Raw genomic sequence first — 16,669 nt, 5'->3', positions numbered from 1 at the left:
GCAAAAACATATTCAGAAAGGTATTTTGGGCAGTGTTGTAGTGACCCAGGTGACAGATGATGTTGAATTTTGTTATATGATCAGATGTATGAAGCACAAAGAAAAATGAAAAGTTAGTCATGACCCTGAATAGCAAAATACCAGCTTAGATTGTTTCCTTCCTCATTACTCTCCAGATTCCACAACCACTGCTTCCACTTCATGCTGTCCAATATAGACCTGACCATTAAGAGTAGCAACCTGAGTTTGCTCTGAATAATGAGTTGAATAAATTTGCCTAGCAACTCAGGGATAATGTTTTACAATGTCTTTGGGAAAATATCCTTCTTTACATACAGTAACAAAATTATCTTCAGGAAGGAGTCTTGTATGACAGGATGTATTTTCTCATTTAAACAGAAGCTATTTCACATTGTTAGAGATATTATTAAGTTCAATGTTTACACAGGCATTCTCAAAATTCAGGGACCTCTACCCAATTTGTTTATCTCATGCAAGTCAAAGCAGGAAACTGAAGAATTAGAAAAGTTGTATTTAAAAAAGTCCCTCTTCTACACTCCCACAAAGTTCAGAGTTTAGCAGGGATGGGGAGCCTACTTGTGCCTCTGGTGATATATCAGGGGATAAATAATGTCCTGTATTAATAACAAAAAACAATAACAATAAGAGTAACAAAAATAACACCACGTAAAGGTCACTAACTATGTGCCCCTTAATATGTATTATATCAATTCCTACTCAAAATAAACTTAAGAAAAATTATTATCTTCCTTTTTATTTGAGACGGGGTCTCACTCTGTCACCCAGGCTTGAGTACAGTGGTGCAAACATGGCTCACTGCAGACTTGAACTCCTGGGCTGAAGTGATCCTCCTGAATTAGCCTCCCAAGAAGCTAGGACCACAGGCGTGCACTACCACACCCAGTTAATTTTTTTTTTTTTTTCTTGAAATAGGGTCACACCATGTTGCCCAGGCCAGTTTGGAATGCCTGGGCACAAGCGATCCTCCTGCCTCAGCTTCCCAAATCTTCCTTTTTTAATATGAAAAGACAGAGTGAAACTGGTTGACTGAGTGTCATCAGACCGAACCCTGATCAAGTGTGTCTGAAGAGCTTATGCTATTAACAAGTATACTATGCTGTGGAAACGGTTTGTTTGTTCATTTTCTTTTATTTTTTTTTTCCTGACAGCCATATATGCTGACTTACAGTGAGATACTGTAAAAAAAAGTTGAAAATATATCCTTTTTAGGAAAAGAATAAAATTTGGGAGGAAATGAGTGCAATTTTTATTACTTAATTAAGCATATAATTATTGAACATCCGTTAGAGGCTAGGCATGCTATGAAAGGTGAGTTGTATCAATGGCATCTCTTCTGTTGTGGGCCCTGGCTTCTAGCTGAGAGAGATAGAAAATAAAAAAGTAAAAAGAATAAACCAATAAATAACATTTTTTTTCTGATTAATTACTAAAGGCTATAAGTAAGTACTAGGGCAAAGTAAAGCAGAGAGGATTAGAGGACTTAGGAGTACAGGGTGGAGTGGAGTTTGCAATATTACTCTGAGTGGTAGGTGCAGGCTTTATTGAGAAGGTGAGATCTGAGCAAAAACTTCAAAAAGGTGAGTTAATCAGTGGATATGTGAAACACATTGCACAGGCAACACAATATTATACAAAATTTTCCCTATGTTATCATGACTAATTTCCCGATACTGAGAAAAGAAGATGACAAACATCATATTCTCATTTAATATAGATGTGGTACACTGCTAAGAAGGAATAGAACTTTCTATAAAAGATTAGTAAAACAGCTCTCAGTGCCTTTTCTTTCCTTCCCCCTCCTCGCAGCTAGGTGATAGAAGTTTAAGGATTAAATGACAGAGGAGTACTTGTGGAAGAGGGTTATTTGCTTAGCAATAGAAGGAACTGTTCAATTACTTATCTCCTACCATAGTGGGAGGTAGCTCCACTTCTGCCTATGGAAATCAGGTAATTCACTCTTAAATGTCCACCATAAAAAAAGACTAAGAGGCCAATTCTTATCTCTACTACAAACACAAAAACTTTTACAACCTCTTAGCATTCTCTAAACAAGAGTGGTTAGAAAATTCCTGGGGAAATTTGGCCTGTATTCTCTATAATGCAAAAATCCCAGAATTGGCTCAAATGATATTCGTTTCATAAATTAATTAAGAAATTATACATTAATTTCTACTTTTATGTTTAGAGTTACTTTCCTCAATTATGTATCTCAAGTGTGTTTTCAAAAGCAATTTATAAAAAAGAACTGATAACCAACAAAAAAAGAACACGTGAAAGCATCAATCATTTTTTCCTATCAAGATTATAATGACATATTATATTCAGCTTGTTTTTGCCATTTTATTTATATAAATATACAGTAAGTTCTGCAATTTCTTTAGATGTATTTAAGCAAATACACACTGTATATTTGTCTTACTAGGTAGACTTTGGCTTTACAGCAACACTTGGGTTCATGGCAGGGTTTCAATTATAACAAAGGATCTTTGCTTTAAAACAACCCTTGTTTTCTCCGCGATTATGTTGTTTGGTACTTACATGGTTTTCTTTATGAATGGGTGGAGAGTGTTGTATCAGTGCTACTTATTTAGCATTTACATGGTATTTTATCTATGGAGAGTTATACAATGATTTTTATAATAATATAGAATTATTGCCATAGTTTGTGCTCTTATATCATAATACTGTAGGGATTAATATGATTTAGAGTTAAGTTTTATTTTTACCCTAAACCACTAATGTGTAACTTAAAAGGAGCTTTTTATTTCATTTTTTAAAGGAAATTTATTCTCTAGTATGGGGGACAAATGAATGGGAAATAACCGTCCCTAGTAATGCAAGTTAGAGAGGACTTTTACATCTCTAAACAACCAAAGTATTTTCTTACATTTAGATAAAAAAAGCCAGGGGGTGACTATACTTGTGCAATGTGATGTATTGCGCTATGAATTCAAGGAGGGGGTTTTAACTCTGTTCTACAGCCAATAGTAAAAGATCCTTGAAGAAGTTCCTTAATCTCTCAATATCTCATTTTCTACAGTTGTCAGAAGAAAATATTATCTTTTTCATCTAATTCATGAGTCTACTGAGAGAATAAAACTGTGAATGCAAATGTTTCTGTAAAACTGTAAAATCCCTATTACTTTCTAGAAATTATAGCTTCTTATTACTCTAGAAATTAAAACATAAGAGCTTTTCTGTTGTTACCACATAGTAACATTGATTAACCAGTTGCTAGTATGATTGGGGTGATTAAAAATATGTCATCTTTGAATATCTATATATTAAAACTATACATATCCAAATATGAAGTTGTAATATTATTTCTACTTTAATATTGAGTATCGTTGCTTCACTTTTGTCTTCCACTTTTCTAAGAATTTTTGTAAGAAAACTGGAGGACAACATTGAGCAAGTTTCCTATAGATTTGCTCAATAAAAAGCAAGATCTCCTCTTTAAAAATGGAATGACATGCTATAGTTAAGTTTCTGGATGAATAATTAAGTGCAGATTAAACTATGCTTTACTTACATAGACACAAACAATGAGGAAATATATATTCTAAACATAATATTTGTTCAGCTCTAAATAATTCCATTTAATATGCTCTTAAGTTAAAAAAAAAACCTAATTTCAGACTGCTGCTAAGCATTTCTGTCTAGACCTTTCAATCAAAACAATAAAACATAATGTAATAGTGATGTTATTGGTGGAGACTGAGTATCTTAAACCATGTCCTTCTATAGATTCGACATTTTGATTTATTCAGTGGGCTGAATGGATGTAAACTATCTGTTGTAGATTCTATTAACTGAAGACAGAATGAGAGAATCATGAATATTAAAACTAGTAAATAACTTATAGATAATCCAGTCTACCTATTACACTTCTAGGAACACTATTGATGGATTGAGACCCCAAACTGATTATAAAAACACATAAGATAATATTGACAGATCTAAAAACCCGAGTTGTTATGATTCATATGTATACACATATATAAACATCATTATATATGTATACATGTTTACTTATATCCACATTCATACTTATTATAGTATGTTGCTTCTAATTATCTATTGTGTTTAAGTAAGTCATTTAATCTATCTATAATCTTGTTTTCCTAGTCTCTCAAATGTGGTTGATGATAAATACTTTGCGGAGTCACAGGATTGTGTCTGTGTATGTGTGTTTGTGTGTGTGTGTATTATTTGATTCAGCGTGTATGTATAACATGACACAAGCAGGGCATAAAATTGATATTATCTTATGGCTATTTGGTTTCTGGCTTTGAAGAGGTCACATAGGTGTCTGATCCCCTGGCAGCAGAAAGACGTATTGTCTTCTGCATGTCTACCTGAATAAAGTATCACATCTGGAATATTCATCTCAATTGAAATCATGAATCTTTAAGCATTTGAATTGTGCTGACACCCATAGTGGTCAAACAATCTCCAAACTACTCTGATTATAACTTTTAGTTATAATTCAATCTTCTTAATCAGCCAATTTGGCAGAAGTGTTTGGAGAACAATAAGTATGTATAATTCCAGTAAAGCCTACTTGTACCTAAACTGAAAAGCCTGTCTTGGAATGGCTGGGAAATTGTAGTAGAGAGGTAGCCAGGACCCTAGTAACATAATATTTATAGCAAAGAGATACAGTATCTAAAATTAGTCTTAACTTCCTTCCAATTTGAACGGAAATCCTTGGAATGAAACAATTTTTTGAAGTATAGAACAGAGACCTCTATCATTAAAATATATATGCTTTAAATCAATTATTTTGAGGAAATTACCTGATCTAAATGAATCTAGGACGTGAAAGAGACATTTATGTAACTCATTATTTAAATTACAAGCCAATTTTCAACTTCTGCCTACAATTCAGGTGTTTTGTTTAGGTAGTAGTGGGCGACTGGGTTCTGGGAAATACTGGGTGATGAGTATTTACGTTCTGTTTTTCTTTATTTTTTTTTTCAGGTTAATGGCCTCAGGGTAACCTTTTGAATTTGAAAGGTAGAGTCCCTACCATTCAAATAGTCTACCCAGTCTACCTCAGGATAGACTATTTGAAGTGTTTTGTCTACAACTAAAGCAATTTAGTACGCTGAGGAAATAAAGATTTTTCTAGTGGATACCAGATGGGGCATTTAGAAAGATAGGGAATAACAAGCTTGTCTGTAGAGATTAATTCTGTAAACAAATAAGGGTATATTGAAGAATCAAAATATTTTTTTCTACATGCATAGTCCTAGCCAGTTAAAGAAACATGTAAAATAAAATTATGGAATACAAACACTTTAGCAGCTCATAAGAAACATCATCAAAAGCATCTTTGTTTAGGCAACAGATAAAAATAGAAAATATGTATAAACCATTAACTGTATTTTCTTTTTAAAAATTCAGAATGAGCACTTAAAAGTAAAGTTTAGACAGATCATCAAAAATTCAGTCCATTTTATTTCTGCTCAATTTATCCTTGAAAAATAATTATTTGTCACTCTAAGTATATTACAAAATCTTGTTTTATTCTAATAAAATAAAAACATTTTATGTTTCAGTTATTCTTATTTACTCTAAATTATTTTTTATGTTTTTCTATATATTTTTTTTCCCTTTAGGGTATTTTTACTCTGAGATGGAATAAAATTACACTGAAAAAGTTTATAAAGTTATAAGATTTGTTTTAAAATCTCTATGCATATATATGTGGTATATATATATAGTTTTTCAATATAATCACATACACATTTATATGTGTATATATGTTTTATTTTTTTGGAGCCAATATCTTCTTATAACTAATGTTGGTGTATTCTTTATACTATTCCTTGTGCTTTGTTATATGTATAATATTCTCAATGATTTACATACAAATAAAAGATTATTGATGTTAAATTGATTCATTCTGCCCAACTGAATAATAAAGTATGAATAATCAAAACACCTTTAAATATTAAATATGATGATAAACTTTTGGAAATCAGCAAAGTATAGACCACTTTTCTTCAAAGTGAGGTCTAGGGTACTTGTTGAAAATATTCCTGTTGAATATTCCTTTTCTCCCCAGACATAATGATTCAAAAGCATTCAGTGTATAGTGTAGGAATCTCCATTTTAGTAAGTTCCCCAGGTTATTTTTTATGACAGCACAAGCTATGTGAATGTTTCAAAAATTTTGGGTTTCAGAAATTAACTATTTCACTTATAAGAAGAGATATTAGTTATTAATATTCTCACTACGATGCTTTATTTTTCTCTTTGTTCCACTTTTGTAAAGACATAGACTAATAAATTTTGTCACTTAATGAGGGCGAAAACAATCTTTTGAGTTACATAAATAGAAAACCAATTTTTTTGTATTTATCTTTAACTTTCTAGGTGGTTCTGCTACTACTGTCTACCACAAAAGTATTATTTCATAAGTACCATTTCCTATGAGCTCCTCATGTCTCAAATATTTCCCAGTTATTTATTGTCCTTCCTCAGGATCAACTTTATAAATCAGAGCTTCTATTTACCTCCAGTCCTACTCAACGATTCAAATGACTTTTTTTATGGGATTGCAGCAGACTGAAACTCTGATCACATTCTCTGCACCAAACAGCAATGACTCCATTCTCTGTCACTATGAGAGAATGTAAAAATTACCACTTTTGGGAGTTTCCATTACAGATAGCTCATATTTATAGAGCTCTTTTAAAAAACTCATCTAAGATAGTCTGTTACAAATTGAAAATTAAAATGTATCATCAAATTTACTTTGTATAAGACATTGAAATGGAAAAGGTGGGGCTGTGGCAACAAGAAGACATCTTAAATACTATTTTCTTATAAACTATAGTAAAGTTAAACATGTTTAGGTTAAAATAGGGTTACTGGAGAGAAAACACATAATATTTTATCTATTAAGTTAGACAACTGTTTACTAAGATGGAGACGAGTCAAAAAGAAAGACATTCCCTTGTGTCTTGTCTAGATTTTAATCCACAGGTTTCATTAATGGTAGAAATAGGGGAAAGATATTTTCTTTTAGTAAGTAACTGTTTTCTAATTTCTGAAACAAATTAATAGCTATCCACAACCTTAAGTATAAAAATGAGTTCAAATTTTGAATCAAAAAATTACTTTTTTCAGGATTTCACCAAATTGTATTACATATAAGACTGTTTCCAGTAAAAGGCCCTCTCATATTCTGAGAAAGCTACTGAAATGTTATAATCCTAGTGAAAATACATTCTATTTTTATAGTAAATTAGTAAGGTACAAAAAGTGCTGGAAGAGTTAAGCAGACCCTCTCTCTGTTTAGAAACTCCAAAGTGAGGCTTTCACTCTTTGTTTTGCCTGGGTCTCTTTATCATAAATCTATCTGTCTTATTACCCATCTTACAGAAGAGGGGGCCAGAGAAGTTGCCTAGTTTCAATAATTTTTTTAAAAACTAGTTTAACCTCCATCCTTTTCAGCTGCTTTTGTTACAACTACCATGTAAGATTGTCGACCCACAAAAAAATGTTAGGGCACTGTCTTGATATTTTCTATAGCTAGTTTTTGTTTGTGTCTTTCTTTATATTGGTAGGATATGAGAGGTATATTTATAGAACTTTATTTCAAAATGAAAGTATAGAAGAATGCAAGTAATGTAAATAGTGGACCTCTAACATGGCTTTGGTCCTAGTTAGAAAGCTTGGAGAGCGGGGGAGGTGCTTAGGTAGGTAGACGAATAGTCAGCTAGGCTGCATGGATGGTTGCTCCTCTAATACTCTTAGCTCAGGAAAGTTCAAGTAAATTTAAATGCTAGGCACTTCAGGGCATACACATTCTCAGGGTTTTCAGGAGTCCAGTCTCCAGCCTTACCTCTTTTTTCTATTCAGTGCAGCAAGGTTTTAAAACATTAATGTGTACTTCACGATTTTGGCATCACATTCACCTGGTTCAGCATATTTTCCAACACTGCAGCAAGGCCAACTCTTTTCCACACGTATATTCCCCTATGCCATCATTTAACTACGTTCTCCACCCTATGCCCAATAGTCCCCTTCCCATATCAAGGAGGGAGTAGAGGTAATCAGATCAGGATCTCTATATTTCATTAGTGCCCCGTGGCTTCATTGGCCTTCTCTCTGACTCTGTGGATGCCCCGAGTATATTTAGAGACGTTCTATCAGGTTAGACAAGCCTCTATCCCTTTGGCCCTCACCAGGACTGCTGTCCCTGGTGCTGAACCATGTTTGCACACGGGTAGTTGGCTGTTGGGTCAATGGGACTGGATGCAAAACCTGGCTGACTGACCTTAAGAATGCCAGGTGCAGAAGCATGCGATGCCTTAGTACACAGGAACAGGGCCGCCCGCCGCCCCTCCCCCCAACTCCCTCACACATATCTCTCCGGTGTGCGCCAGGACCCATTTGTAAATTTCTCCATCAGACCCCCACCCAAAATGCTTGCAACACGGCCTCAAATGCCGGCGTGTATCAGCACAGCCCACTCCGACATCAGATTGCAATAATGTCAAAATGCTACTCCCTAAATATTTAGTCTTTATGAGGTTACCTTTTCCACTCTAAAACCAAACAAAAAATAAAATAAAATCCAATAAATGAATACATTAACGAAAGTGACCTTCCACTTTCCTCCCTCCAGTCCCCGCCCCATATATTCGCTCTCCCCTAAATTGTAAAGCCTCACATCCTAGGAGAGTGTTTTAAATCTGGGTGGTCTCCCGAGTTACCCCTCCCCACACCTTCCCCCCACCTCTTCAGAACAAAACGACGCCAAAAAGGGCACATCTTACCCAGGGTAGAGCGACAGCAGGAGCAGAATCCACACCGTCATTTTCTGTGAAAATACAGGAGTCGAGTAGACTGAGCTTCCTGTGCTCCATATATTTGGCGAACTCATCGCTTTTTTTTTTTTTCCTTCTCTCGCCTCTTGCCTCTTGGTTGCAGAAGAATCCCTCCCCTTTGTATTATTCTTATGCTTATGATCTGATGGTGGCTCCCCCCACCTGCCTCTAGTAGGTCCTTCACTGGGGAGATGGATTGCTACCAGATTAGGGAATTAATATTCAGGGGGCAGAGATAAGATCAGCACAAACGCTTGCAGATACCATCAAAGCGTCACTCTGGCAGCGGCTTCCAAGTCTGGGGGAGTAATATCATCGAGGCAGGGGGAGGGTACAAGGAGAGACTCATACGGAGACAAATAAGGGAGAGGGAAAGACACGCACACTCGTGTATACTCATGCCCCTCACACTTACGCGTTCTCCCCTGGGTCCATCTCTTTGGGGTTATTTGTTTGTTTTGATTTTTTTTTCTTTTACAGGGGGCAGAACCCTGTGGTGTGTGTATTTAAAATAAATAGGAAAAAAATCACTAGAGACTCTGTGTGATTAACTATCACGCAGATTAACTATGAGGTCAAAGTGGAAGTGATGCACGCTGCTGCAGCACGAATTAACACATGCGTGGTGTCTTTCCAAAGCTTTTTAACCCTTTACTGCACACACCAGCATGCAAGGACTGGCATTCATGGGGACAAGAGATGCTTTAGCAAGCCCAGAAGCTACATCATCAATGACAGAAGGTTTGTGGTCGTCAGATCTGCCAAGAATCCTTATTTTAAACTCGTACAGTCTTAGAAATCATGGTTGCATTGTTAGAGCTGGGGGAGCAGACAGTGGGGGAGGTGTGAGTGTCTCAGTAAGTCATCCTGTAGGCAGACAGATTTGGTGAATTCAATTTGAATGAGAGAAGAAAACATTGATAGAATTAAAGGACATGGAGAAATTCTATGCTACTCAGGATTCATTCCTCCCTTGTCAGTTCTCCAACCCCAGTGAAAATGCACAGACACAAAACTGCTTGAAGTTTGACAAATGTAATTGCGTGGGGATAGCTGCTTGAATAAAGATTACACATCACAAAATAGGAGGGCTGTTTTTTGAAGGAAGGGTGGGCAGAGGGGTATAATCAGGAGGTCATTTAACAATGCAAAGGGATTTCTGTTTGTCATGTGGCGGGTTGATTTTTTGTTCTTGGTAATAATCCCGAAAGTTTTTAGGTTGGATGAGTGGTATTAGTATGCTTCTTTCTTGCCTAGAATGTTACTATAGATACTAATATGTAGAAGATACCCCCTTTATGCCAAACCAGTTCATCCACCACAGAGGAAATCCCTTTCATTAATCATGAAAAATAAAGTGGGGGAGTGTTTCATGGTTCTTTATAGTCAAGATACCACATTGAAAGTATGCAGGAAGCAGTAGTAGTGATGAGGAAAAATCTTAGCCCTTTGTGGAAAGTGACAAGGAGTTGTTTCAAAATAAGTGCCTTTCTTGCAAGAAAAAAGTCTTCCAGGAACGGAACTTGGGTAAGGAGTCCAGGAGACATAGGAATAGAACATGAGAAAATCAGGTCCACACTCCATCACTAACACTAAAGTATATCCAAGGAGCAGAAAGAATTACCAGTGGCTGCTGCCCATCACATGGGCTGAGGAGATGCATCCTGACAATGAAGCAAAAAAGGCCTGACAGACCCACCTGGAATCCTGCATGGCTTCATAATTCTGCCTTAGGCAGAGTTATTCTTAAGGCATTTAGACAAAAATCCAATGAAAACCATGTTCAAATGCAGTTTTGACTTCTTTCCATTGTGACTAAAATGGAGGCAGAGCAAACATAATCCCCTTTTTATATAATGCTCTTGTTCTTTGCTGCACCGTGAAGGTATTTTCCCCTTCTTTGATTTTTACTTATTTGTTTATTTATTTAATTTAGTGACAAGGTCTTGCTCTGTTACCCAGCCTGGAGTACAGTGGGACAATCATAGCTCACTGCAGCCTCGAACTCGTGGGCTGAAGCAATCCTCCTACTTCAACCTCCTAAGTAGCTGGGACTATAGGACTACATCACTATGCCTGTCTAATGTCATGCCCCTTCTTATGTTCACAATTTTTATTCCAAAGAGCCTAGTTTGTTTATAGCTGTATATATTTTCTTAGTGAAATTATTCAATCACACTTTTGTAGGCTAAGATGTATGTGTGTGTGTGTGTATGTGTGTATTTACTTAAGTGCCTACAAAACCCAAGCAAGTGAGATAAATGGAAGACATTGGCAGTTTATGAATCAGTAAAGTGGTGGAAACCATGCACACTGAAGTGCCAATACTCCATCCAAATGGAGCTGCCACTGTTCAGTTCCAGTCAGAATTGCCAGAAGAAATGGAAATAAGAATTGCAGAATAAAATGTTCTAATTTTTAAAATGCAAAGGAGGCCAAACCAAGTAGGCATCCAGGCCACAAGGTTGCAATTTTTGCAGACTATATAAAATATCTACCATACATGACATTTCCAATTTTTTTGTGTTAAGTTTCTCAAGTGAGTTTATTTATTGTCAAGCATAATGAAGCTGTGAAAATGAATGCTGTCACATTCACAAATAACTGATTCATATACTAATCCCTTATCAGTCTTATAATGGCCCCTATCAATTAGAAGCTATTGAATGATGGAATTTTGCCCAGCATATTAAGAGAAACCATAGAGGTAATTTTACTATTTATAGTATCTGAGTACAAATTTAATTGTGCCATTCATAGCTAGTAGGTGTCAGTATGCCTCTGTGGATCTTTCTTATTTGCTGACTGCTGTCTGAAAAAAAAGTATTTTAATATATTTCCTAAGATTTTACAACATGTGTTATATTCAATGGTGTTTATAAGAGATCTAGTAATTACTTCTGTTATCAACTTTGAGGTATACTCTTGCCCCTTTTTAAGATTATACTTATAATCAATAAAGTAACCTTTATTTGATAAACATGATGCTACCTTCTCATTGCACATAGTATATATGTATATATTATAGAGGAAATATATAATATATTTTCCTATCCGATACAAATTTTATATCTGAGATCCCTATAACAAATGACAGATTAACAATAGAAAGGCATAAATATTTACTTCATACAAATTTTATGTGACATGGGAGCCTTTAGAAATGAAAGCTCAAAAGAAACAGGGAAAATTATATATTTTATGCTAAATCAAATAAAGAAGTGGATAGTTGTGCAGAAACATTATTGGACAAAAACAAATATGATCTAAAGGGCATAAACGGGGGAACTCAGAGAGGCCTGCTAGTTCAGATTCTTCTCCATGTCTCTGTGTCTTCAGAGATAAAGACATTGTTTTTCTCCAGGCACAGGGAGGACATCCCTTGGTTGAGGGCCTTATGACCTATTTTCAGTGGAAGGTCAACTAGGTTTTATGGCCCACTGCAGGGGAAAAGGAGCGAAGGAAATTCTCTATAGTTTCCATGGCCTGATTCAGGAGAGAAGGGGTGCAGAAGAAGGTCAGAAAGACCTTCTTGCTTCTGTGGTCTTCTCAATTTCCTTCAGTTTAAAATCCTCAGTATGCCAAGTTGCTGCATATATGTGTATATGTGTGTGTATTTATTTAATTATACTAACATTTGAAAAACATTGGAAAGTAAAAGAAGAAAACTACCACCCAAATCCACTCATCCAAAGAGGCCTTGCCAATATGTTGGAAAATTGTTTTACAAGTTAATTCTCTATGAATAAAGTTTTTTTTTTTTGCTTATAATTTGACATTGTATTATTACTACTATTTTTGTGATAGTTACTACACCCAGAAGTGAATTATGAGGTTATAAGTTGGACAAGTTTGGTTGTTGATATCAAATCTCTCATTACTTGGAAAAGTAAAATATATTATTTATATTCTACTTCTGGTAGTGACAAAGTTGACCATTTTGTAGGTAATAATTATTACTATTGGACAAAATATTAAATAAGCAAATATGTGAAGTAGTAGGATGCTACTGAAAGCAGGCAGAAAGTGTGACGATATGGCCAATAAGAGACGAAATTGAGGCTGGGTGAGGTGGCTCAGGCCTGTAATCCCAGCACTTTGGGAGGCCGAGGTGGGCGAATACCCTGAGGTTCAAGACCAGCCTGGCCAGCATGGTGAAACCCCATCTCTCGTAAAAATACAAAAAATCAGCTGGGCGTAGTGGTGCGTGCCTGTAGTCCCAGCTACTTGGGAGGCTGAGGCAAGAGCAACGCTTGAACCTGGGAGGGGGAGATTGCAGTGAGCTGAGATCATGCCATTGCACTCCAGCCTGGGCGAAAATAGCAAAACTCTGTCTAAATAAATAAATAAATAAATAAATAAATAAATTGAATTGGATGAGATCTAAGATTTTGTGGCTTTTCCCCTGTGGAAACTTCCCGGTTTTTAGCACAGAAAGTCCAACATCCAGAAAGTCCTTCCATCCCAAAAATGCAGGATGGTTAGAATCAGCAGAAGGCAGCAATCTTATTGGCTTGAGGTTTAAGAGGAAACTTTGGGGCTACCAGAGCTGCTCACTTGAGCAGGAAAATCACAGACAGAAGTATAAGACTTCACATCTGTATGTAAACTTCCCTTAAATTTTGTTTGCTTTTGTGTGGAAAAGGAGAAAAGACTTCAAGAAGTCCAGATGAAAGCAAAAATTGAGAGACTTAAAACGTTGAGCAAATATTTCAGCTGCCACTCACTGCAGGAGACACAGAGTTTGAAGTTTGAATTCCAATAAGTGAGGGGGTCTTCATAAACCTCTCTGACATTCCTTCAAAACCCTAGAAGGACCATAACTTTTCTCTGTTCTATAACAATGGATTTACTCTAAGGACGAAAATGAGATTGACCAACCTGAAAAGAGTATAAAATGAATCCTCCCCAAGATTAATTTATCGATAATTTAACTCATAATATTGATAATAAAAATCAACAGGAATCAATCAGAGGAATATAACAAATCAGAATGTCATTGATATACAAAATGTCTTGTACATTGTTTAAAAAAGTCACAAAACAGTATAAGATAATAGGATAAATATATATACATATACATATATATTTGTATATGTGGGTATGTATTTTTTTAATACAGTCAATAGAAACAGGCAAAACCTGAGAAGTTCCAGATACTGCAGTTGGCAGATAAGGATATTCAAGCAGCCACTATAAAGTAGTTAAAGAACTTAAAGAAAAATTTGGTAATGATGTTTTTATGGTCAAATAAGTTAGCAGTAGTGAATCTCAGCAGATAAATGGAAATTATTATTATTATTATTGTTATTATTACTACAGAGTCTTGCTGTGTCACCCAAACTGGAGTGCAGTGGCATGATCTTGGCTCACTGTAACCTTCTCCTTCCAAGTTCAAGTGATTCTCCTGTCTCTGCCTCCCAAGCATCTGGGACTATTAGTGCATGCCACCATGCCCAGCTAATTTTTGTATTTTTAGTAGACACGGGATTTCATCATCTTGGCCAGGCTGGTCTTGAACCCCTGACCTCAGGTGATCTGCCGGCCTTAGCCTCCCAAAGTGCTGGGATTATAGGATTGAGCCACTGAGACTGGTTGGAATGTTGTTTTTTTTTTAAGCAAAATAGAAATTGCAGAACTGAAATTTATAAGGCCTGGAAGGAACAAGTCACTGCATAAGTTTTCATAGCAGGTTGGCAATTACAGAATAGCAGTTGAAGAAAGATCAGCAAAACTTGAAGACAGATTAATAAAAATTATCCAATTAAAAAAATATGAAAAACAAAAATAAGAGATACTGGCTGTGAGATAGCATCAAACATCCTAATGAAGTTGTGTAGAGGGAGAAGAAAGGAAGAATTAAGCAGAAAAATATTCAACATAATAATGGGCAAAATTTTCCCCAAATTGCTGGAAAATATTAACATATAGATCCAAGAAGCTTAGTAGACCCAAAGCAGAGTCAACACTGTAAAATCAACATGTAGGGACTTTATAGTCACACATCCAGAAACTAAAGATACATTGAAATTTTGGAAAGTACCCAGAGAAACATGAACCATTACAATTGCTAGAGAGGCCAATAATATAGTGACTTACCAAAACAAGTGAGCCCTGGAAATAGTGGATGACAACTTCTTTTTTCTTCTTTTTCTTTTCTTTTCTTTTCTTTCTTTTCTGTCTTTTCCTTCTTTTCTCTTCTCTTTTCTTTCTTTCTTTCTTTCTTTCTTTCTTTCTTTCTTTCTTTCTTCTTTCTTTCTTTCTTTTTCTTTCTTTTTTTTCTTTCTTTCTCTTTCTTTTTTTGTCTTGCTATGTTTTCCAGGCTGGAGCACAGTGGCTATTCTTAGGCACAATCATTGCCCACTACAGCTTGGAACTCCAGGGCTCAGGCGATTGTGCCTCAGCTTCCCAAGTAGTAGTGATGACAGGCATGCACCACCATGCCGGCTTTTTGGATGACAACAACTTTAAAGTGCTGAAATAAAATGTATACATAGAATTCTATATCTAGTAAATAAATCCTTCAAAAATAAAAGCAAAATAAAGACATTTTCAAATAAATGAAGGCTGAGAGAATTTGTCACCAGTGAAACTGAACTAAAAATAATGCTACAGAAATTCTTTATGCTGCAAGTGAGACCAGATGGAAACCCAGATCTAGAAAAAGGAGTGAGGAGCACTGAAAATGGTTAATATGTGAGAAAACAGAAAAAGAGGATATATTTTATCTTGATATCTTTAAAAGGCACCTGACTTTTTAATGCAAAAACCGTAACAGTGCATTTTTGAGTTTATAACACATATAAAATATATGTTAACAATAGCACAAAGTAGTGCCACAGGATGAAATTACAACGAATTTAAAGATGTCAATTGGTTTTATTGTGATTCTAGAATTAGGCAATGCTTCATTTCATGAAGTAGAATCTGTTCCAATGAGAAGAGATTGGTTTCATAGAGAGGGGCTGAAGGAAGCAGAAGTGAACAATGAGTCCGTAGTCCTTTCAAAGTTTACTTTTCTTGTAAGGTGGGGACAGGGGGAAAAACAATAGAAAAATAACATTATTTAACATCAGATTACTTGAAGCTAACTCTTTTGTTTTGTTTTATTTTTTAGAGACAAGGTCTAACTTTATTGTCCAGGCTGCAGTGTAGTGGTATAATCATAACTCACTGCAGCCTAGAACTCCTGGGCTCAGTTGATCCTCCCACTTCAGCCTCCCAAGTAGCTGGGACTATAGGTACGCACCACCACACCTGGCTAATTTTTATTTTTCTTTAAAGAGATACAGCCTCACTATGCCGCCCAGACTGGTGTCATACTCCTGGCCTCAAGCAATTCTTTTGCCTAAGCCTCCCAAAGTGCTGGAATTACAGACATGAGCCAGTACATCCTGCCTTGGTTACCTTTTTGTGTGTGTAAAGATTAAAGTAGAGAAAATGTCATTATCTTGTCACCTGAAGATTTCAATTGGCCTCTTTGAGAAATTGGCTGTTATCTGTCTCTTCTCATTTCTCTAAAGGTCAGATAACAACTTAGTTTAGGTTTGGTAATCTGGAACTTTAGCATAAATTACTCCAATTTGATTTTTATTCTGGTCTGTTAGGGCCTAGTGTAAGAGCTTAGTCCAAAATAATAGCCTCCTATAATTTGTACTTAACATTTTCTGGAGTTGGAGACAAATAAAATTCTACTGTTTTAAGTTTCTTGCTTATCTCATGAAGTGATACAATAGTAACTATAAATAGACTTTGATACATTAAATATGAAAATGGCAATC

General features: G+C 35.6%; 1 protein-coding gene across 5 annotated transcripts in view; it reads right to left on the bottom strand.

The window, feature by feature from the left end:
• Positions 1–15,208, bottom strand: part of GABRG2 (gamma-aminobutyric acid type A receptor subunit gamma2) — a 93,544-nt gene extending 78,336 nt beyond the window's left edge. The window contains exon 1 of one of the 5 annotated variants that reach the window (XM_034960920.3): positions 14,988–15,208. Coding sequence is in view for 4 of the 5 variants with exons in the window: in XM_063604695.1 (XP_063460765.1) it covers positions 8,838–8,944 (107 nt within the window). In the remaining variant the exon portion in view is untranslated. Of the gene's footprint in view, positions 1–8,837; positions 9,463–14,987 lie in introns of those variants that run through there. The other 4 variants (XM_063604695.1, XM_063604696.1, XM_003808007.5 and 1 more) reach the window with 4 other exon arrangements.
• Positions 15,209–16,669: the final 1,461 nt, after the last annotated feature.

This window comes from Pan paniscus, chromosome 4 (genome assembly GCF_029289425.2).
Source record: "Pan paniscus chromosome 4, NHGRI_mPanPan1-v2.0_pri, whole genome shotgun sequence".
NCBI lineage: Eukaryota > Metazoa > Chordata > Mammalia > Primates > Hominidae > Pan > Pan paniscus.
This window is presented reverse-complemented; position numbering and strand designations above follow the sequence as displayed.